The sequence below is a fragment of the Theobroma cacao genome, chromosome 9, assembly GCF_000208745.1.
Source record: "Theobroma cacao cultivar B97-61/B2 chromosome 9, Criollo_cocoa_genome_V2, whole genome shotgun sequence".
NCBI lineage: Eukaryota > Viridiplantae > Streptophyta > Magnoliopsida > Malvales > Malvaceae > Theobroma > Theobroma cacao.
The window spans coordinates 35,638,469-35,661,296 of record NC_030858.1 but is presented as its reverse complement, the minus strand read 5'-3'; the positions used below and the strand labels follow the sequence as shown (position 1 = coordinate 35,661,296).

The 22,828-nt window shown below is 37.1% G+C and overlaps 4 protein-coding genes and 1 pseudogene across 6 annotated transcripts; 2 read left to right on the top strand and 3 right to left on the bottom strand.

Annotated features, from left to right (window-relative positions):
• LOC18590546 (UPF0503 protein At3g09070, chloroplastic) lies at positions 395–2,546 on the bottom strand. Its single transcript, XM_007016125.2, has one exon. The coding sequence runs from the start codon at positions 2,377–2,379 to the stop codon at positions 655–657; it is 1,725 nt and encodes a 574-aa protein (XP_007016187.1). The 5' UTR covers positions 2,380–2,546; the 3' UTR covers positions 395–654.
• Positions 4,300–6,857, top strand: LOC18590545 (acyl-coenzyme A thioesterase 13). The gene is made up of 3 exons (XM_007016124.2): positions 4,300–4,671; positions 4,774–4,914; positions 6,512–6,857. Exons 1-3 carry the CDS (start codon positions 4,480–4,482, stop codon positions 6,653–6,655), a joined length of 477 nt encoding a protein of 158 aa, XP_007016186.1. The 5' UTR covers positions 4,300–4,479; the 3' UTR covers positions 6,656–6,857.
• Positions 6,974–10,491, bottom strand: LOC18590544 (annotated as a pseudogene).
• Positions 10,695–14,686, bottom strand: LOC18590543 (protein NRT1/ PTR FAMILY 8.1). Of its 3 annotated transcripts, XM_018127576.1 has the most exons (6): positions 13,936–14,098; positions 13,736–13,832; positions 13,376–13,505; positions 13,082–13,299; positions 12,215–12,768; positions 10,695–11,750 (listed from the first exon to the last, which is right to left on the bottom strand). In XM_018127576.1, exons 3-6 carry the CDS (start codon positions 13,479–13,481, stop codon positions 10,919–10,921), a joined length of 1,710 nt encoding a protein of 569 aa, XP_017983065.1. In that variant the 5' UTR covers positions 13,482–13,505; positions 13,736–13,832; positions 13,936–14,098; the 3' UTR covers positions 10,695–10,918. The 3 variants fall into 3 exon arrangements, with proteins under 3 accessions (XP_017983065.1, XP_017983066.1, XP_017983064.1); XM_018127577.1 differs by lacking the exons at positions 13,736–13,832; positions 13,936–14,098 and adding an exon at positions 14,665–14,686; XM_018127575.1 differs by lacking the exon at positions 13,736–13,832.
• LOC18590542 (laccase-4) lies at positions 17,694–21,608 on the top strand. The gene is made up of 6 exons (XM_018128417.1): positions 17,694–17,938; positions 19,243–19,394; positions 19,476–19,720; positions 19,904–20,032; positions 20,142–21,062; positions 21,165–21,608. The coding sequence occupies exons 1-6, from the start codon at positions 17,843–17,845 to the stop codon at positions 21,293–21,295; spliced, it is 1,674 nt and encodes a 557-aa protein (XP_017983906.1). The 5' UTR covers positions 17,694–17,842; the 3' UTR covers positions 21,296–21,608.

Sequence of the window (22,828 nt, the reverse complement as noted above, 5' to 3'; positions counted from 1 at the left end):
CTCCACTAAAACATACCAGTTTCAGTAGAGATCCAATTAGTCATGAAGAAGTCAAAGCAATGCCTCACTCATTTTTCACTATACATGAAAGCAAAAGCAAAGTAGACTAAAAAGATGCATAACATCATCAACAATTATCGTGCAGAGACTTTGAACCAAAAAGAAACTAACATGCAGAAGACAACAAAAAAAACCTTAACGTCCTCGTAAGTAATCTTATCCTAGTTATCTATCTATCACAGCCTTGAATGATCGAGCTGACAAGCAAATGGTAATTTCAAGACATTCAGCTCATAGTCATCGGATAGCAAGTTTCACAAACATTATCCAATTCTACAAGAAAGGATCAAACAGGGAACAATCGAGTCCTTGCCATCACTGAAGAAAAGGGAAAAAAATGTGAACAAAGTGATTTCATTTCTTGTAGTAAATACTAAGCTACATTTCAGCAACAATTCTAACTATACTAACAAATATGAAAACACTGTTTCATTTTTTGCATTGCTGCGTTATTAGAAAAACATATGCTTAGCACAAGAAAGATGACCATATGATCTGGTGTTTTTTTTTTTTTTTTATCTATAGAACATGGAGAAACACATTCATTCACGTTTTTACAACATAATATCTTACTCATAACAAATTCAAGCACCCTTACAGTACGCTCCCACCTACAGAGTGTGGGTTTTTTAGTCTACTTATTCCAGATTTGCTTCTCCGATAGCTCCTCATCGGCGTCAAGTAAAATCGCAATAGCCCATTATCATGGTTGTTAGGAGAATACCTGACACTCCTATTCTGCTGCAGCACAAAATTCTCCCTTCTCTTCTCACCATCATCTTTAGACGGAGTCACACTCATTCCATAGAAAGCTGATCCATCCACTGAATTCCTAGCACTAACACTATAGCTCCGCATAAGCTTCTGGCTTACAACACTCCCATTTGCATCTCCATTTGCCACCCTTCTTAACTTCTGCAAAGACTCCGCTAGTGTCCGGTCAGCCACAATTCCTCCTATACCTTTAACTTCATCTCCATTAGCCAACCCTCTCAGCTTTTGCAATGACTCCGCCAGTGTCCCTTCACCTACATTTCCTCCAATACCTCTATCTTCATCTCCATTAGCCACCCTCCTAAGCTTCTGCAACGACTCTGCTAGCCTCTCATCACCCACATCCCCTCCAATACTCCTTTCTTCATCTTCAAATTCACTCTCTTTTCGCCTCTGTATCAAACCCCATATGTTCCAAATATTTTTCCACTTCCTTGCCTTCTTCAAATCAAACCCTTTTTGACCAACCCCAGCAGCAACAATCCCAACATCCTTCGAACCAGATTCTACACTCGAATACCAATTGGAATCCCTCAGTTCCTTCTCGGTAACCAACAGTTTCGCCCCGTGAAACAACCCAACAGTCTCAGGAGACACTTTAGCATTCGAAATCGAAGATTTAACTTCATCAGCTTCCCCCAAACTAATCTTCCTATTCGACCCTGACCGGTCAAAACTTCTCCTCCTTCTAGTCAAAGAATCCGCATAATAATCTCTCGTTTGAGCTGACCCACCAGGGCTACTCCTTTCTTCCTCTTTTACGACACTCAATCTCTCTTCCCCAACATTCCCTTCTTCATTAACCTTTGGATTCTGTTTCCCAATCAAATAACCATCCCAAGAAGCCCTTGGCTCATCAAAAGAAAACCTTGAATCATCGACAGACAAACGACCAAAATCAACCGACAATCTAGGATCAGTATCACAAGATCTTCTCCCAAACAACCCATATTCCCCGATCTCCGATTGAGTGTCTCTTAATCCCCTTTTATTCACCTTATCAAGAACCAAACCCTCAGTTTTCTCCTTCTTTTTGCTCTGTTTTTTCCTCCATTTCCTCAATTTCTTGCTAAAGACCGAAGCTGCTTCCCACAAAGATTTCCCTGAAGTTTTTTTGCTTCCCCATTCGAGATCTATGAAATCTTTCATCGTTTTCAACTCTCCTTGTTCTTCTTCTTCTTCAAAGCCTTGAAAAGCTTCAACTTTTGAAGGAGGGTGGTTGGGATTGAGAGTTTTTATTTTGTCATCTATGGCGAAAAGGTCGTGGAGGGTATTGTGAGCCCTTGCGTCACAAGATTTACGGCGGGGCTCGGAGGTGGCGGAGGAAGAGGATGGGTTAGGGCCACCGGAGCAGGACTTGGAGCGGCGGAGCTGGGAGGTTGAGGAAGTGGAGGGGGTCGTGACGGTAGGGGAGTTGTTTTGGATGCCGGCGAGGCGTTCTCGTAGACATGATGCGCAGAAGCCGGTGATGGGTTTGGTGGTGGGGTGGCGGTGGCAGGTTGAGAGACGCTGGCTCTGGTGTTGGTGGTGGGGCTGGACAGTCATGGCTTGAGAAGAGGCAACGAGCTCATGCTCAGAGAAAAAAAAAAAAAGCGAGATAGAATGTACTACACTGAAGCTTATTACGAGTGAGAGAAAGAATTAAGATTTGGAAGAGAAGCTAAATAGAAATGGGAAAACGGAAAACCCTGGATAAACCCTCTCTATTTTGGGTTTTATTATCTAATACTCTCTCTAAAATTGGGTTAATTTCTTCTTTTTCTTTTAAATATATTTTTTTATTTTTCTTTTCTTCCAAATGATGATATTTGCTATCCCATACACACAAAATCAATAATGGGGCTTGAAAATATTGGTTCTAATCTAATGATATGACAACAATTTGTTTTTTGTACTCTAATTTTATATGCTAAATAAATGGCATTCATCACATACATCATTTCTTTTAATTGATTTTCTTGGTGTGGGGACAAAATAATACATCTTCAAAACATATAAAAAAATAAAACATATTTTTAAATACTATTTCACACATCTACCCAAACTCACATGAAGCATAAATAATCTCTTTTTCTATTTTTTTTTCATTTAAAAAAACCCAATCCGTCTTTTTTTTTCTTCCTATGTCTTTCGTTTTTAGGATATACTTAAATGAAATCTTTTTTTTTTCTTTCTTAGAATCTAACATTACAAATTTATTTTTCATAATTTTTTATTTTTTCATATTAAAGAGCATTGAATAATTATATTATAATTTTTTTAATTTTAATACAACATCAGTCAAAATCAAATTTTTTATTTTAATCTTTGTAAAAATTAAAAAGACGTAAAGAAAAAAAAAACTCTAGATAGTAATTAATAGTATTCTATTATGTATTAAGACTCTAATTTCAAAACTTCTTTGTTTTTTTTTTTGGCCAAAACCTAATTTCAAGGGAGGAACATTTGGGAGATTTGTTCTCTACTTAGGATTCTTTGAGAATAGAGTCCAAAAACTGCTTTGGATTTTGGTGTAATTTTTAAATGGGAAATACCCCAGAAGCCCAAAGATGCTTCCAATTGCTATTTCTCGGTGTCTCTTAAATTTTGGAAGTCAACTCTTCCAAGGCGGATCATTAGCATTGAAATCCACACACTTGTTTTCATTCCATAAAGTGTGTTTTTAACAATCGAGGTTAAGTGTTTTTTTTTTTGGAGAGACAATAATAACCTTTTTACCACTATAAAAGAATTTGTCTAACAAAAACCTTTCACACAAATGTGTATAGGGTTATTCATAACAGAGTTAAAAAAATAATATTTAAAAAAATCACGATTTATTTATAAAAATTTAAATAAATTTTTATTTTTTATTACATTCAATCAATTTTTTATATTTTTAGTTTGAATCAAATGAGTTATTACAACTAACTTTGAATTAATTATTTATTAGTGAAAATATTATCTATCATTTTATACTATGTAAATGTTGACATGTCACAATAAATTGTGATATGACATACTTACTTAAATGATGATATGATCACATAGTCTTTTTATCTTCCTTATTAAGTTTATGTTAATGTCACATCAACATCATATATTAATAAATAAAAAATAACATGACATTTTGACTAACGATAATTAATTAATTATTAATTATATAGATGTATTAATTTCAAATAAAAAGTATAAGAACTTGATCGCACTCAATAGAAAAATAAAAAATTATTTATAATTTTTAAAATAATTATGTAAAAAAAAACTTAAAATTGGAATGTAATTGTCACGTGTCAATTGTACAAAATCAAAACTTAATCCTTAGAATTTAAAATTCTTAAGATTGGAGTTTTGGGAAGAATGGATGTACTTTTCCCTCAAATTAGACAAGCCCAACCATGGGCTGAAGACTAGTCCAACCCAGTCATGTCCAGTAAGGCCCTTTGCAGTCTTTCAAAAGTAATTAGACTGAACAGACTTGAGCCCACCAACAAACCTAGAATGAAAGGACCGAGCTGAAACGGAGTCCCAGACCAATCCCCTTCACTGGCATGTCCAGGTCCAATCCAACTCAACCTGGTTGAATCACTGGTAACTGGCAACATTATTTAACCTCCTTCTCTCTCAGTTTTCACAACCTCAGGCAGAGAGCTAAGAAAATCTAACATGGAAAAAGTCAAAGAATTCCTGGAACTAGACAAAGAAGGAGCAGAGTGCGTGTCGCGACTCACTATCCACCCCCACCGAGCCGGCTCCGAGTGCAGCTTCTACGAAGATTTCGCCTTACGCGGCATCCGAGTCGATAGGGTTGAGTCTGGCTTCGTTTCCTGTAGATTCAAAGTCCCTCCTCGGCTCACCGTAAGCTACCCAAAAACCCCCCATCTCAAATTCCATAGAATCAGAATTCACTATGTGAGATTTTGGTTGATTTTTCTTTTGGAAATAAATTAACTTTGCCAGGATAAAAGTGGAAATTTAGCAACTGGTGCTATTGCGAATCTCGTTGATGAAGTTGGTTGGGCTGTTGTCCATATCGAAGGTCTTCCCATGGAAGTTTCGGTGGACATGTCCATCTCTTTTCTTGGAACTGCTAAGCTCAATGTAAGTTAGCTTTCTTATGAGTTCGCTTTAAGAATATCTTTTTACTTTAATGTAGTGAGTTGCAGCAGCGGAGCTTGTCAATTTTGTTAAGGTTGAGGGTCATTGACAAAGAGAGATAAGGTTTAAATATTTTTAAATTTAAAATAATTAAAATTTTTTATAATAAATAATAATTTTATATAATATTAAAATAATAAATAAAAGTAAGAAAATGAAATATTTATAATAATTTTTAAACAAATTATGCTGAGGATGTTTTTCAAATTCAAATTGATCAATTATTGATTCTTATATTATAAGGATTAGTAATGTCTTTTTTAATATAAATAATTAAATTATCTGATAAAAAATTTATTATTTTATTCTGTTTTGGATTCTTTTTATAATTTATTTTGTTTTAGAGTTTTGTTTTCATAATTTTCATTGTTAAAAAGACTCTCTGCATAATTGTTGTAGAAACGAAATAGTTAAAACAAGACGAATTAATCTATTAATCAAGATTTATAAATGATACATTAATGAAGTTTTAAGTAAAAACCAACAATACAACACTATAATTTATATTGGAGAGTTTCATAATAATTTTTTAATTTTTAAAGATTAAAATTATAAAAAATAAAATGTACATGACAGAAAAAAGAAAACTATAATTACAAGTAGAATATAGAACTTATATAGCAAAAAAGAAAGAGGAAGAACATAATTGATGGTTCGTAGAAGTTTGAAGAAGAAAATTTGTGAAAACTTATAACATATGAGAAAATATAATAAAAATGAAATAAATAATAATAATAATAATTATAATATAAACAGAAAGAAAATGACAAAAGTACTTCTTTTTAATTTCACAATGGTGGTGAGTGGTCTTATCCTTCTTTGTTACAACTGTTAAACTTATAGATCTCTTTTGAAGAATGAAGTGTGTTTTAGTGTGGAAAAACTTAAGATAAAGTTGAGTGGGGCTTATGAGGTCATTTTGTTATTCTTTATTTATATTAGCTTTCAAGCATTTGGTTCATTGATTAGTGCATGATCCATAAGTAGAGTTTGAATCCCCTTCTTCCAATTATATAGTTAAAAATTTTATTTATTTATATTATATTTTGGAAAGGCATTAAAAGAAAAAATATATAATAAATAAAAAATTTAAAAAATTTTAGGGGGTTATGCTACCCCTTTGAGTTGCTTTTAATTTAGTACTAGTAATTTTCATTAATGCTTTGTTATTCATTTTGATCATGGATTTAAGTCTATTGGGTTATGCACTATCTGCATAGGGAGTGATTGAAAGGTATATTAGTATAAAGTTGTAACAAGGATGTGAGATAGAATCTTGCCCTTTTTTGAGGATTTGGATATCTAGAGGTAGAAGAGGATCTATAGCGTGGCTCCTCCTGTGAAGCCAAAAGGAGAAATGATAGTATATTTCCTATAATCCCACTGATTTTTAATATCATTCCAAGTTATGATCCATGGCAGACAGAATGAAGAGCCGGCCATTGCTTCTTCTTTGATCTTTCAGACGAGTTTCTCGCTGGTAGAGAATCTGGTTATACCTCTTTTAATATGATTCTGATCTCTAAGAGGCAATTTGCAGGATGAGTTAGAGATTACATCAAAGGTTCTAGGCCGAAGAGGAGGTTATTCAGGGACAATTGTGCTTGTCAGAAACAAAGAAACTGGGGAGTTGATTGCTGAGGGCCGGCATTCATTGTTTGGTAAACAAGCTAGCAAACTCTAGTTCCACTCCAACTTTTTATAAGAAAATCCTTTTAGGGCACTGGTGGATGTTGTACTAAGTACTACCATTTAGTGAACTGCTTCCTTGTAAGTATTTTTATGTGATTTATGACCTAATGAAGATTCTGTATCGTGGCGAATATACAAGTTTCTAAACCTTCTGTCATAATTTTTCTTTCATTACTGCCCAACTGTTTGTGATACTTCAGAGTATTGAGGGGGACTTTGGCACGTAAAACACAGGGGAAAACTAATCTTGTATTGCCATTATGGTCTTGAAGAACAATAGTAAATTTGTATAACTTAATACCATTGCAAATGCCAAAGGGTCAATGGTAAGTCAAACACACTCCAGTTGCATTTCAATTTCCCTTTGTGACGAGACACGAGTCATGATATTCTGTCAGCTATCTTTCTGAACCAGTTTCATTGTTCATTAAATCATTTAGAAACATGGACACGAGGACGCCTTTTAACTGTATGCATAAGAAGGGGGAGGGAGTGGACTGGGACACACAATTTAAGCAGATGGAAAGTAATATATAAGGCACCAAATCAACGAAGAGTCCCCAGTGGCCTTTTATATGTGTACCATTTTGCAATCAAGAGAAATGCCCCTAAATTTAGCCCACTCAGCACTGCCAAGAGCCAGAAGAAGTAATGAACATGGCCATAATTTAAGTTGTCTGGTATCCATCCGAGCTTTCCGTTCCTAGTGGTTATACTCGTAACAATAGTCATAAGCAGGGAGCTTAAGCAGTTACCAAGCGCAATAGTAGTGAGTTGTAGTGCCGAGCAGAAACTCCTCATGGCATCAGGTGCTTGCTCATAGACAAACTCCAACTGTCCTATGAATGTGAAAACCTCTGCACACCCTGTGAGGACATATTGTGGAACTTGCCAAAATATTGTCATGGGCATTTCCTTGAGCTCGTAGTACTTGTGCCTCCTCACTCTTCGGAGTCTTTCTAGTTCCAGAATCGCTGCAGCTACCATGGCAAATATTGATATGAAGAGGCCAATACCCATCCGCTGAAGTTGAGTTAGGCCATTCTTTTGACCGGTAAATTTTCTTGTCACTGGGACAATGATTCTGTCATAGATTGGCACCCAAAATATCACACTGAGGGTGTCGAAGATGGAAAGCGATGCTGGTGGGATCTTGAAGGCAGAATTGCCGACGTGAGTATTCATTCTTTCACCTTGCAACACAAATAAATTGCTCATCTGACTGTACACAGCAGCAAAGATGATTCCAGTGGCCTATATGGGGAGCAAGCGAATGATAGCTTTTAGCTCCTCAACTTGAGTAACTGTACAAAGTCTCCATGGGTTTACTGAACCCTTTTTGTGGTCTGATGCAGTTTCCACAGCCGCTTTGTCAAAGAAACTGAAGATCAGAACAGCTGCCTTAGAGCTTGAACATGGAATCAAGAGACAGGAAAGTATTCTACCTACGTGCACTGAGCAACGTGACAATCTGAAGTTTATTTTAAGTAGAATACTGAGAGGAAGTTTGAAAATTGAATCACATGAACATGGATGATCGTACTTGTTGTCAGTAATGAAAACTAAATTTTGCCCTAACAGCTTTGAGGGAAACATCAAGAAATGTTCATACGTTCACCAGCTGTTCTGGATTGTAGGTAATACTTCTGGAATAACTTGTTCAGACATCATCCAAGAATTAAAAAACTCTATGAAGTCAATGAATTAAAAAACGCAATTTTTACACGTGACTGTAATTCAGTTGCTAGTTTAAGATTGGCGTTCTGGCACTAACCTAAAATCTTGTGTGTGCTCAATCTTCCGGCTTCCTCTGATATTGGATTCTGCATCTGCAGTCTCGTACAGAAGAGACTTATCAGCAGGTACTGCCAATCGAAATTTCCTGAAGGATGCCACCAGCACCTGACAGAGGCGTGTGAGAGGGCTGCCTCCAGGCTTTTGGTTCCGGTACAAACGAGTACCTGAAAAGAAAAATGTAACAGCTACTGCCATAGCGATGGCAGGAATTCCAAAACCCCATCCCCAACTCACATTATCCTGTACCCAGACCAGCACAGAAGAAGCAATAAGAGCACCGATATTTATGGAAAAGTAAAACCAATTGAAGAAAGAGCTCTTGTGCTTCTTCTCAGCCTCATCGGTGTCATCGAACTGATCTGCTCCATATGATGAGACACAAGGCTTAATTCCTCCTGTTCCCAGTGCAACCATGTAAAGTGCTACAAAGAACGCTGCACTTTGCGTAACTGTTGGGTTGCAGTTATCTTCTGCGTAACACCTTGGCCTGATACCATGAACGGTTGCAGACAATGCCAGAAGTGTCATTCCCTGCGTGAAAAATGCAGATTCCATGAAAAGTTCAATTCTCATGTCAACTTTTTAGTGAGTTTGGTACTGGAGAAAATTGGCACTAGTAGATTAGGCTGATCCAGAGTACCATTTTTTTTTCTTCAATTCTTCCATTAATAGCCTAGGCCTCAATATTTAACCGATAAACTTTAATCCTTAATATATAAATATAAACTTTATTCTGTTCTACAAGAGTTCTGCAATACAATTATAAGACTATCTCCTTTTCATGTGAGTAGAACTTACAAAGACATAAATAATTGAGAAAAAGGCAATGGTCCAATATCTTCCCAGGTAAGCATCAGCCAGAAATGCTCCGATCAATGGTGTAATGTAGCATGTTCCACTCCAGTTCTGGTTATTTCTAGTAGCAACAGAACTATGTTGATTGAGTCGATGCTTAAAGTAGCGCACCAGATTGCTGCTCATCCCATTGTAGGCCAATCTTTCACAACATTCATTTCCTGTTGATTTATGCTAAACAGATAAGCGTCCATCTTTGACTAACCATTAATAAATTTAACTGGTTGATTTTATGATTACCAATAATAAAGGGACAGGCTTTCCAGGTTCCAGTTTTCTTTTTATTGGCAGGGTTTCCCCGGTGATCCACTGTCCCATCTTTTGTATAGAAATCATCTTCAGCCATGACTTTCCAGAAATTTATCTTAGCCTGCTTTTTCTTGGTCCAAGAAATCACTCAAAAGCAGAAGGTCAGAGAACTTGAAGATGTAACCTATATTCACTGGAAAACGAATCATAGCTGCACTTAGCAACAAATTGCAGAGAAGTAAGCATCGGAAAGTCAATTGCCAATTTTTAGTTCTTGCACCCCATGGCTACTTATATCAATTCAAGAACAGAATCAAGAAGCTTAAACCAATCGTGTCCATTTAACTCTTTGAACATACATAAATGGAGTTAATTAGCACCGTATAACTACCTTGATATGAAAAAGCTGGTTTCTAAAACTAGTTAAGAAGAGAAGAAAAAGTTCAAACACAAGACACCAAGTTAAAATAGAATCAAAGTTACAGGATAACAAACCTGATGCCCCTAAGCATTATGCAATAGCATCCTGAAAAAATGGGTATGCCTCAAGAATCCAGGAGTAGTAGAATTAGCACTAGAATAATAGGATAGGAACACTTGAATCAGGATATCACTCGATCATCATCAAGTTGCGACCACTTAAACTGGATACAGCTAGAGTTTATCCTCTCCAAGTCAACTTTATATGTATAAACATTTCAAAAGGATAGGAAGGAAACATGACTTGAATAGCTGAATTCTTTGACTAGTTTGTGTCAATAATGGTCAGAGGGTTAGAGGTGTTAATTGTATCGTAATGCAGAGAGGGGAAGGCTGGGAGTTTTTGTTGGGACAGAGATATTTTTGTGTGATCATTCACTGTAACGCTACTATCCTGCTTTATGAGCCTGAAGATTCCAATTCTTTGGGTATAAAATTTTCTCGGTTTGACACTTGGCTCCAAGATTTTTTAAGTGCCGAAAAAAGCAAACGATGAAAGGGCCTTATAGCATTGTCACGTAGAATTGCAGAGAAATGGGTCCTTATCTTAAGAGACAACTTTGAGTGGCTTCAGCTTATAATGTAATAGGCCTGAGGCCAGCCCAAGAAAAAACTTGGACCCACCTAATACTAAAATCTGGAGAAAAGAGGTAATAAAATGATTTTTGCTTACATTTTGTCATAACATATACTCTTCAACGTTTTCACCTTGTTCTGTCATAACATATACTCTTCAACTTTTTCACCCATTATTTTGAAACATTGACATGAAGCGACCATATTTCATACATAATAAGGGGGAACATTCCTTAATTTTTCGCAACCAGCGAGTGAATAATTTACAGTTGCTTTGAACAAGCCACCATAGAAATAATCAACGAAGAGTTCCCACTGCCCTTTTGTAGGTGTACCAATTCGCAATCCAGACAAAAACAGCTAAATTTAGCACACTCAGTGCTGCCAAGAGCCAGAAAAAGTAATCAACGTGACCATAGTTTAGGTTGTCTGGTATCCATCCGGGCTTCCCATCCTTAGCGGTCACACTGGTAACAATAGTCACAAGCAGAGAGCTCAAGTAGCTACCGAGAGCAACGGTGGTGAGTGATAGAGCAGAGCAGAAACTCCTCATTGCATCAGGTGCTTGTTCATAGAAAAACTCCAACTGTCCAATGAATGTGAAAACCTCTGCGCACCCAATGAGGAAGTACTGTGGCACTTGCCAGAATATTGTCATGGGCATTTCCTTTAGCTCATAGTAGTTGTGCCTTCTGATCATTTTCAGTCTTTCGCGCTCCAGAAATGCTGCAGCTACCATGGCAAATATTGATATGAAGAGGCCGATGCCCATCCGCTGAAGTTGAGTTAGGCCATTCTTGTGACCAGTGAATCTTCTTGTCGCTGGGACAATGATTCTGTCATAGATTGGCACCCAAAATATCACACTGAGGGTGTCGAAGATGGAAAGCGATGCTGGTGGGATCCTGAATTTAGAGTGACCGACGCGAGTATCCATTCTTTCACCTTGCAACACAAATAAGTTGCCCATCTGACTGTACACGGTGGAAAAGATGATCCCAGAGGCCCATATTGGGAGCAACCGAATTATAGCTTTCAGCTCCTCAACTTGTGTCACTGTGCAAAGTCTCCACAGGTTTGAGCCCTTTATGTGGTCTCTTTCAGTTTCCACTGCCGCTTTGTCAAAGAAACTGAAGATTATAGCCATAGTTAAAGGTAAGGAACTAAAGCAACAGTTCAAGCATGTAACCAAGAGAAAATTTGCGATACTTGTGTACTACCTAGATATATCAAGTCTGACTTGCAGAATTAGAATATCTAAGGCGAGTTTGGAAATTGAACCACAAGGAATTTTAATAATTTTTTAATCCTCATCAAGTTACTAGTTACAAGTTTGTTTTTCTATCTTATCACAACAAATGGCTTCAGGAAAAATCCGAACGTGTTCATAGCTTAACTAGCTTGTCGTATGTTGAGTTCTTCAAGCATCAACAACCAATTATTTAATCCGTGGCAACTGGATTCTTATTTAAATTCAGACAATGTAATGAATTATTTCTTCCCTACCAGATTTCACCTAATTGATAGATGAACAATTTTTCTCCAATTGGCTCTAATCAATTTCTAAATTTAAGATTGAAGTCCAGGCGCTGACCTGAGATCTGTTGTGTGGTCAATCTTGCGGCTTCCTTTGATATTGGACTCCGCATCTGCCGTCTCATACAAAATAGACTTATCAGCAGGTACTGCAACCTTATATTTCCTGATGGATGCCACCAACACCTGACAGAGGCGTGTGAGAGGGCTGCCTCCAGGCTTTTGGTATCGATACAAACGAGTACCTGAAAAGAAAAAGCAGACAGCTATTGCCATGGCGATAGCTGGGATGCCAAAGCCCCACCCCCAGCTCACATTATCTTGTACCCACACCAGCACAGAAGCAGCGATAAGAGCACCAATGTTTATGGAAAAATAGAACCAATTGAAGAAAGAACTCTTGTGTTTCTTCTCTTTTTCATCCGTGTCATCAAACTGATCAGCTCCGTATGATGAAACGCAAGGCTTAATTCCTCCTGTTCCTAGTGCTATCAGGTAAAGTGCTAGAAAGGCCATAGCGCTCTGTGTGTCTGTTGGATCGCAGCTATCTTTTGTATAACATCTTGGCCTTATGCCATGGACTGATGCAGACAATGCTAAAAGTGTCATTCCCTGTGTAAAATGTGAAAGTAAATGTTTTTGTCTCAATTACCAAGGAACAGATATCACAGAAAATGTTGCTTCAAAAACTTAGGTCAATTTTTTGAAGGACTTGGTGATACTCTACTAAACCAATCAAAGAATGGGGCACTAGTCTATAAATTGGAGAAAATAAAAATTCCAGGTTCTGTTTTCCTTCTTCTTGATATGGTATAATGTTTAACTTCAGCAATTTCAGTTTGTTATGATGTAATTCTGGTGGTACAAATTACTGTATCAGATCAATTATAAGTATCACAATAAGTATCAGATGAGTAAAACTTACAAAAATATAGATGATTGAGAAACAGGCAATTGTCCAATATCTTCCTAGATACGCATCAGCCAGAAATGCTCCAATTAATGGTGTGATGTAGCATGTTCCACCCCAGTTCTGGTTATTTTTAGTGGCAACTGCACTATGCTGATTCAGCCGATGCTTGAAATAAAGCACCAGATTGGTGCTCATCCCATAGTATGCCAATCTTTCACACCCTTCATTTCCTGAAGATAAATGCTAAAGTAAGCATCCAATCTCTATCTTTAATTACTAATTTCAACAACTATCTTTTATGGTTACCTATGATAAATGGACAGGCTCTCCAGGTTCCTGTTTCCTTCTTGTTAGCAGGATTTCCCTTGTAATCCACTGTCCCATCTTTCGTGTAGATATCATCTTTTTCCATTGCTTTCCAGAAATTTATCTAAGCCTGTTTACATGTGGTTTTGGAGTAGACTCAGTAACGGAAAGACTCAGAACTTGAGATCGAAACTTATATTATCAAAGAAAAAAGAATTATAGCTACATTTAGCTACAAACTTCAGAGAAGTCTGCATAACAGAGACTCAGATGCAAAAATTTCAGTTCTTATATCACAGGGCTAGCTAATAAATACATACCTACTTTTTGCCAAAAGAAAAAGAAAGAACAAATGCATACCTAATGGTACTTTGTAAAAGAATATTTTTGCTAAAGCACAACGATTGAGATGAGATACCAAGAAGCCTAAACAAATACAATCAATTTAGCCTAATATCTGCGAATAAACAATGGAGTGAATCTATCAACACCTTGACAGAGAAATCAAGATTCTAAAACTTATGATTCTATAAAACAGAAGATAAAACTCGTTCACACACCAAGTTTCACATCACCATAGAACAGACATGCAATCGCTTCCAGAAAAGCTGTGTGCCTTCTGATTTCAGGGGCAGTAGAATTTGCTCTAGCACTCGAATTGAATAGTAAAACTTGGGATCAAAATATTCCTCAGCTCTCATGGGGATGTGGTCACATCTACTGGGCCCAACTATAGTCTACCTTTTCTAAGTCTACTTTAGAATGCGAAAATTCTGCATAAAGATCCAAAGGAGGAATCTTTGACTTGCTTGCAGTAACGATAAGAGGGTTAGGGCTGTTGGAACGTGACAGATTATAACAGGGAACATAACACACTCCACGCAAAGAAATACATTTCCAAACAGCTAATTTCCTGGCTACTAGTATTTGCCGACGGTTTTGGAAGTAAAACAACACTCAAGTCGACTCTTTCCCTTTCACTTGGGAAACAGATTCACAGCAAAATGGTCCATCTGATGTGACAAATTTCAATAGTTTTGAGTCTTATTTGCCAGCAAAAACTTAGAGCCTGGCCAATCATGACACTTCTTCCTACAAGAGATAAACAAATTAAGCATGTGAAATAACTAAACACGGGTGATTCTGCCCAGTTGAATTTTCCAGCTTGAAGAGAAATAAGAAGCATAGACATGCATCCTCAATACCACTGACCAGTTCTCAAACAAAATTAATAGGATAAATGGGGAAAAAAGAAAAAAAAAAGTTGGTTTTTCTCCGTTGCAAGCAACCTGGAACAAATGGTTCTTCTGGGTTCACTCCTGAGAAATAAATGAGGCTTTCGGTGAATCTTTCTTCTATGGAGGAAACACTGGAGGAGATCGTTGAGTTCAAGGAATTCTCTCCACTCCTAACTCCCTCTATATATCCTTCCAATGCCCCCCAGCTGAACTTTAGCAGTACTTAGCTGCTTTTTCCACCATAATTTATTACACATTGATTAAAATTCTGTTTCCATATCCAATTAAGCTTTCACTCTTTACATCTCCGTGACGTCCAAGATATTACTTTTAATTTCTTCTTCTCGATATGACAGAAATATATACAAATTCCATGATAATAAAAATAATCAAACGACAGATAACCAATGAAGATAATTGCATATATTTCATGAGACATTAAGAATAAAAAAAATATTTCTTGGTTTTGGAAACATGTGATAGATGATTGATTGCACGAATCATTAGTCCCATGGGGAACGAATTTGGACTGACTTCCCGAACAATTATTAGTGTGAACAAAATAACAGTCCCAACTCCCAAGCCAATGCTTTTAATTTCTCTCCAAGATGACTTGCTAGCTTGATACAACTCTCTGTCAAAGAAACCAATTCATTTGTATTTTTATCAAAGATGCGACAGCAGCATACCCTACACACACTCACACACACAATGGACATATACAGATAGCCCGTTCACACCGGCAATGCCATACAAGAGTAAAGCCGCTTATATTTGCATATATGCATGGGACATAGATAAAATTCAGGTCTTGTTCACTTATTATTCGTGCTTCTTTTTAATATTCCAAACTATATGGTAATTGTCTTGTAACGTTTTGTCTAGCTAGGCGAGTCCTTTTCGACATAGCTTGTAAATTCAAACTTTGATTAAAAAAAAAAACCATATTAATTCCACTTTATCCACTTTGTTTTCGGCCCCATTGAGATTATAAGATTAAACTAGATGGAGGTCGGTGCACTTAAATGGGCCTTCTCAAGTGGCCTAGCTCAGACTAAGTACTGGACCACGACCTTTTCGAAAAGCCCTTTGCAATTAAAAGTTCTGCCAGACGAAGTTTGCTCAATTGTTGGACGGATCCATTCTTATTTCCTTATCTACCAACACCCAAAGGGAAGAAAAATGAAGAGAGATACCATGTTTTTATCATGTAGGCCTCCACATTAGCAATAAATATATATATATATATATATATATATTTTTTTTTTTTTTTTTGAGATTTAAGTAACGATTTGATTGGTGATATAATGCACATCCAATAGTTGAATATGTGCATGACCCCTCCCGCCATTGATAATTGCTTTGAGTCCTTGTTTGATTGAGAAGGGGTGACACCTGAACTAATTATTCAATTGGAACCTTCTCTTAGTTTGATCAGTAGAAGAATAGTCAATGAAGAAAAGCCAGAGTTTTTCTCCTATGATCTTGAATGTCTAACAAAACAATATAATATTTGAACTTAATTGAGGGGCTTTTCCACATCTTCAAATTGGGATTGGTAACATCTACATTTTTCCATGACATTGCTTGTTGATGTGGGAAAACATTCGAAAGAAAGGAAACACATAATCATCATATTTTCTCCTATTTATTTATTTAATATATATAAGCAATAAATAAATATAATTAGCTTGCTATAGAGAACAATATAGAATTCTGTTAGTGGAATATTTTAAAGGAAACAAAGGTTAGATGAGCTGTTACTTACCCCCCTACAAAAAGCTTTATCTTTCAGAAAACAAACTCCACTCTCTGTATATATCCATGAAAGGCATTCCTCAACTAAAAATATTTTGTTGGCTTAACCATTTTTTTTTTGTATCTGTCATCTACCCACCATTTCCACTTACTTTCCTTCTCAAAGGATTTCATCAGATTCATGGAAAATAACCCAGGTTCATAGGTGAAGTGACAGTTATCCAATTTTCAACATTATAAATTAATATTGTAAATATATTTAGAGAATATTTTTAGTTACTGAGGTGACTCCTGGCCCTAGTCCAAATTCCCTCTTGCTTCCAACTTAGTTTAAAGCATGCTTTTGCAGTGCTAAACAGATATGATGATAATATTTGTCTTCTTCTACTTTTTTTTTTTGCAGTGCTAATTTAATTTGAGTACACCTAACCCATATTAATTTATGTTTTCTCAGTTTGGGACTGATCTACTTTATAATTTGATCACTGTCTTTCACCTTAAAATTTTTATTGTATCACCAAATAATTTAATAAGATGTTGCCCTTTAATTAATAACTTGTCAAGGATATGCAAACTTTCTCCTAAACCCCCTAGGACCTAAGTGATACTCTGCAATTACCAAGCATGAAAAATAGAGTCCTTGATTTGATTTATTATATATAAAGGGAATAAGTCATAAAGATTTGCAAAGTTGTCCTTTTAGAGTAAACTTTTGCCAAGATTATTTTTATTTTTTGAATTATGTACCATCATTGCCAGGAAAAACACACACACAAAGGGGGTGAAAAAACGAAAGGAACTCCAATGATATCTCAGTTTTGTGGCAGTAAGATTCATATCCCACATCATAATTAATAAAAGTTTCTCATTATAATGGACTGGTGGTAATGACTTGATGATAGCTAATCCTACTACAATATTTAGGGAGATTTGTTATACTATAATCTACCAATCAAATGCTTGAACTTAACCTTAATTGCAGATTAAATTACTAATGCCCACAAAAAGGGTGAATAGAACTAAGTGGTTTCGGTTTTGCTTGTTGCTTATGTCATCTGCTTGACCTCAATGGGGTTGGAAATCTATCAACATTCTGGTTGAGATCGGGTGTACTTTACCCAATACGGTTGGACCAACCATGGCTGACCACCAAGTCAATTGAAAAATGGCATCAGGAGCTCTACTAGCTTAGCTTCAAATTGTAGACTTCGTTTGATAGATAACTACTTTGTGTGATACACAAGAAATATCAGACACTTTTCTGTATATATCTCTGATTTTGTACATTGCCCCTTGCCTCTCAAGTATTCTTCCTTTTACCCACCTAAGTAAAAACGACTTGGCAGCAGAGAGCTTTCGCCTCTTTATAAGTTTGAGTTGGCCTTCAATACCCGAGTACACCAAGAAAGAGCCAAAAAAGAAAAGGAATATATAATTTGGGTTCGGCATAGGGTACTGAGAGCTAGAGACAATGGAGATGGCACCATGGATTAGAGTCCTAATGTTTTTAGCTTGCTTGTTGTTTCCAGCGTCAGTAGAGTGCATGGTTCGGCACTACAAGTTCGATGTAAGTTATACTTTGCTCCATGCTAGTGCCCTTTTGTATTAATGCAGGAACAGAGCGGTCTCTGTTAGCACTCCCCCATCATTCATTTCCCATGGTACAGTTCCTAGCTAGTCATTGACATGGGGATAGGCTGCTCTTGGAGGGTTGCTATATATGTCGAGGCTTGCATGAATACAGTTAAAACTGCCCCCCCCCAAAAAAAAACACTTAAAACTAAGAGGTGCATCATTTTAAACCAAGAATGTACCAGTTATTACCGTTTCTTTATTCTTTATGTATGTAAAAAAGGCTTACTAAGGGTCATTCAAAGTTAAACCTTGAATCGTTATTCAAATCCTTGCATTACCACTCGAGTCAAGCTTAAATTCCTCGCCCCTGCTTGGTAAGGGTTATGAAGCATATGGTTTAAACCTGGCATGCATACGCATTGGTTTTACGATGAACTATGAGATTGCAACTTTTTCAGTGCAACATTTTCAGGCTTTCAGAATTAAAGATAATACAGGAATATTGCTTCTTCAAGTATATCTGATATTTTTGTCCCTCATAAATTAACTTTGGAAGCGTTTTGAGCTTCACTTTCAAGTTTTAATATGGTTGTGCAAGTACCCACCATTATTCAATATTCTCCATGGTTAGAGAAAATAATCAATCATTAAAGCCTAACTTCTTCCAGGAAATCCGAGCTTTTCCTTGATTAGCAACTAAATAGGCGTTCTCACGTAGTATTTCTGGTCGAAAATCGTTTTTCATATGTTCTTCTAATCAAATCCCACATTGCATGTTCATGCATGTTTGTGATCTCTCTTCAATGATACTTCTCTCTTGGTTTTGTTATCGTGCTTAACGTGCTATAATTTTGAAGTTTCTCTAAGTACAGAGACCTTGCACTTGTTTATGACGAGGATATTTCATTAATTGAAGTTAATTAAGATGATAGACCAACCACTGAAAACATATTATCCTGTGTCCTAGACGACGTCCGGAAGCTATCAAAATAAAGATTTCCAACCCAAAAATACTAATAAAAGCATTTCTCTTTAATCAGTGAATGAAATTAAATTACTCAAAGCCATAAGTAATGGTAATTTCAATTGGATCTCCTTCGTTAGTTAGTAGTATAAATTATAACAGAAGAAAATTCATCATCGTGAGTTTGATGGGAACTAACAAGTATTGATTGAACAGCAAAGCAAAGAAGTAAATGTTGGTGATGTAGCCACCTAAATCTGGCGTCTGCAACCACCTCCAAACAATTCCAATTTCACAAAATCTGATTGGTTATTGTTATGCACCATGTGCAGGTGGTGTTGGAAAAAACAACTAGGTTGTGCTCAAGCAAACCTATTGTCACTGTGAACGGACGCTACCCTGGTCCCACTCTAGTTGCCAGAGAGGATGACACAGTCCTTGTCAAAGTGGTCAACCATGTGAAATACAATCTCTCCATCCACTGGTAAATCCAAAATTCCCACCGTCGATCTTTCTCTGAAGTAATCATTGGTGCCTACTAACATTGATATTTCCTGTGGAGTAGGCATGGGATCAGGCAAATACGAACTGGCTGGGCAGACGGGCCGGCATATATAACCCAGTGCCCGATTCAACCAGGGCAGAACTTTGTGTACAACTTCACCATCACTGGCCAAAGGGGAACCCTTTGGTGGCATGCACATATTCTCTGGCTAAGGGCCACCGTCCATGGTGCCATAGTTATCTTGCCCAAACGTGGTGTTCCTTATCCTTTCCCCAAACCCCACAAGGAAGAGACTATTATCTTAGGTGAGAGAGCAAGATAAGGATCATTAATAATGTTGCTTCTCATAATTTATTTCATTAATAAATTGCTTAAATTGTTAGGACAAATTTTGACTGGTGACTTGGAATGGTACTAGTTGCTACGAAATTAATTGAGGATGTTGCTTTTTTAGAAAGCTTAATATATAATCGATTTTTTGTATGTAGGTGAATGGTGGAAATCAGATGTGGAAGCCGTCATCAATGAAGCTTTGAAATCTGGCCTGGCCCCGAATGTCTCTGATGCTCACACCATCAATGGCCATCCAGGACCTGTCTCAAGCTGCCCTACACAAGGTAAAGAAGTTTCGGAAAAGAGATATACACAGTAAATTAACACACGTATCCATGACCATGAATATTTGTCATCTGATCAATTCCCCTATATATTTTTCTCAATCTGCAGGAGGATATACATTGCGAGTAAAACCAGGAAAGACATATATGCTTCGAATCATCAACGCTGCACTGAATGAAGAACTCTTCTTTAAGATTGCCGGCCATCTACTCACTGTTGTTGAGGTTGATGCCACATACGTGAAACCTTTCAAAACAGAAACCATTGTTATAACCCCAGGACAGACCACGAATGTCCTCCTCACAGCCCACCGTGGCGCAGGAAAGTACTTGGTTGCAGCCTCACCTTTCATGGACGCACCCATTGTAGTAGATAACGTGACTGCCACTGCCACCTTACACTACTCGGGTAGTCTTACCAGCACTGCCACCACTCTCACATCACCCCCTCCAAAAAATGCTACCTCGGTAGCTACAAATTTTACAAATGCACTACGAAGCCTGAATTCAAAACAATATCCTGCTAATGTCCCTTTAAAGATTGATCATTCCCTTCTCTTCACCGTTGGCCTTGGTATTAACCCTTGCCCCTCATGTGTTAACGGAAGCCGTGTTGTGGCCTCTATTAACAATGTTACTTTTGTTATGCCAAAAATCTCTCTACTTCAAGCCCATTTCTTCAACATAAGTGGAGTTTTCACTACTGATTTCCCTGGCAACCCTCCTGTTCCATTTAACTACACAAGCACACAGCTAACAAACTTTCAGACCAAACAAGGAACGAAGCTGTATAGACTTGCTTATAACTCCACCGTGCAGCTTGTCTTGCAAGACACAGGGATGATTACCCCAGAGAACCACCCTCTTCATTTGCATGGATTCAACTTCTTTGAGGTTGGAAGGGGATTGGGGAATTTCAACCCCAAAAAGGATACTAAAAAATTCAATCTTGTTGATCCTGTTGAAAGGAACACAATTGGAGTTCCATCTGGTGGATGGACAGCCATAAGGTTCAGGGCAGACAATCCAGGTAGGAAGTTCATAGTTCCATTTTTCAAGTATGATCCAGCTGAAAATATAATTTCTTAGTCTAAACCTTATAGAATGGAATATATTTTTCTCTTGTTTGCAGGGGTTTGGTTCATGCATTGCCATTTGGAAGTGCATACGACTTGGGGGCTTAAGATGGCATTTGTTGTGGACAATGGCAACGGCCCAAATGAAACTCTTCTACCACCTCCCAGTGACCTCCCGAAGTGCTAGAGAAAATCGATGAAGCCTGGAGAAATAGCTGAAAAAACCCAGAAGACATGGAAATTTTATAGAGCGGCTTACAGCTAATAAGTAATAAGAAGAGTTCTTTTTGGGCAAGCCAAGGAAAGTTGCTCCACATTGAATAAAAGAACAGCTGAAATTCTTTTCTTTTTTTTTTTTACTTAATTTGGTTTCCATAAAATATGGCCTGCAAGTTTGAGCTTTAAAGTTGTGCATATATGCTGCTAATTTAGAGGTTTCCTAATGTTTATTGTATTCACAAATCCTGTTTGAAATGAAGCTTAATTGCTACTTATTGTTATTTGTTCTCTTTTAGCCAAATTCATTTAACATGAAAAGGAAGCTAACATAAACATAGCCAACAGTAAAGCCAAGAATGGAGGCAGGGACTAAGCATGCCTCGATTAATAATTAATTATACACATGCATTTCTATTTTTCTTCTAAGCTAAACACCAAAGCTTTGGTTTGGGCCTTAGAGTGATCACCTGATCTGGCAGCAGGTACTGGGGTAGGTAGGCAAGGCATAAACAAAAACTTGAAGCCTGAAGGATTTGCTAGGCTCAAACCCCTAGGCCCAATCATGAAGGGAGGGCTTTGCCCTTTTAACGAGGCAAGTCTATGGTTCAATGGGCTTCTCTGCACGACATTGATTGCTGATTCTGTTGCTGAAAATCTTGAGCCTCGACATAATACCATATATTCAGCGTTGGGTTCAAAAACAGGTCCTTATCCCCATGTCATTTTCCATCCATTTCACTAACCGATCTATTCTTCAATTTACTCTTCCCATATTCCTATTTCATGTCTAATATCATCTATATGAACAATAGTGTCATCAATTCAGTAATTGGTTTTCTTCTCATCCTCCTAGACTGCAAAAACAAATGCAAGTTGCGTGCAGGAAGAGGGCTAGTTGGACACTGCCAGTATTGAGCCCACTGTCCTCCGGATCTTAATTCTCCCCAGGCACACTTGTCTTACTTTATGACTTTTAGGAAAGGGATCAACATTGAAAAGGAATCTTTCCTTTAATGGTAACAAAATTGTCGTTGGTGGTTCAATTATTATTATCTCACATAAATTTTTGCTGCATTTAGCAGTCGCTTTCTCCCCCCACCTCCCCACCTCCCAATCGCAATCAAGCGTCAATGCTCCTTTTATTTTCCAAATTTAAAGGGCACTAAGCTTATATCTAAAACAACAGAAAAAGGGTAAGTTGGAATTGATTTCTTTGTACTTTGAACTTGGTATTTTTGTCACTTTCCACAGGGAAAAAGAGCTCAATTTGAATGAAAATTGCTAAGGCTGTTGTTCATATTGTTAGTATTCTATGGAGTAGAAGATTTTGATTTGCATCAAAGCCAAAAATTTGGTGCAACTCATTTGGGAAAAACTGAAAATAGAACCAGCCAACTACTTTTATTATTGTGACATCAGAACAAATATTTAAAGCATCTTTTTTTCTGCTGTTTCCAACTTTCCATAATGTGTAAGCAGCCTTCAGAACAAAATTAAATAC

What these genes read in the sequence shown, in the direction of transcription:
- LOC18590546 (XM_007016125.2), bottom strand. Translation starts at nt 2,379, where the DNA reads ATGACTGTCCAGCCCCACCACCAACACCAGAGCCAGCGTCTCTCAACC.
- LOC18590545 (XM_007016124.2), top strand. Translation starts at nt 4,480, where the DNA reads ATGGAAAAAGTCAAAGAATTCCTGGAACTAGACAAAGAAGGAGCAGAG. An exon ending in AAGTCCCTCCTCGGCTCACC is followed by an intron (nt 4,672 to 4,773) that starts GTAAGCTACCCA and finishes TAACTTTGCCAG; the next exon opens with GATAAAAGTGGAAATTTAGC. An exon ending in TTGGAACTGCTAAGCTCAAT is followed by an intron (nt 4,915 to 6,511) that starts GTAAGTTAGCTT and finishes GGCAATTTGCAG; the next exon opens with GATGAGTTAGAGATTACATC.
- LOC18590543 (XM_018127577.1), bottom strand. Translation starts at nt 13,481, where the DNA reads ATGGAAAAAGATGATATCTACACGAAAGATGGGACAGTGGATTACAAG. An exon ending in AGCCTGTCCATTTATCATAG is followed by an intron (nt 13,300 to 13,375) that starts GTAACCATAAAA and finishes ATTTATCTTCAG; the next exon opens with GAAATGAAGGGTGTGAAAGA. An exon ending in TCTCAATCATCTATATTTTT is followed by an intron (nt 12,769 to 13,081) that starts GTAAGTTTTACT and finishes CATTTTACACAG; the next exon opens with GGAATGACACTTTTAGCATT.
- LOC18590542 (XM_018128417.1), top strand. Translation starts at nt 17,843, where the DNA reads ATGGAGATGGCACCATGGATTAGAGTCCTAATGTTTTTAGCTTGCTTG. An exon ending in CTCAAGCTGCCCTACACAAG is followed by an intron (nt 20,033 to 20,141) that starts GTAAAGAAGTTT and finishes CTCAATCTGCAG; the next exon opens with GAGGATATACATTGCGAGTA. An exon ending in GTTCAGGGCAGACAATCCAG is followed by an intron (nt 21,063 to 21,164) that starts GTAGGAAGTTCA and finishes TCTTGTTTGCAG; the next exon opens with GGGTTTGGTTCATGCATTGC.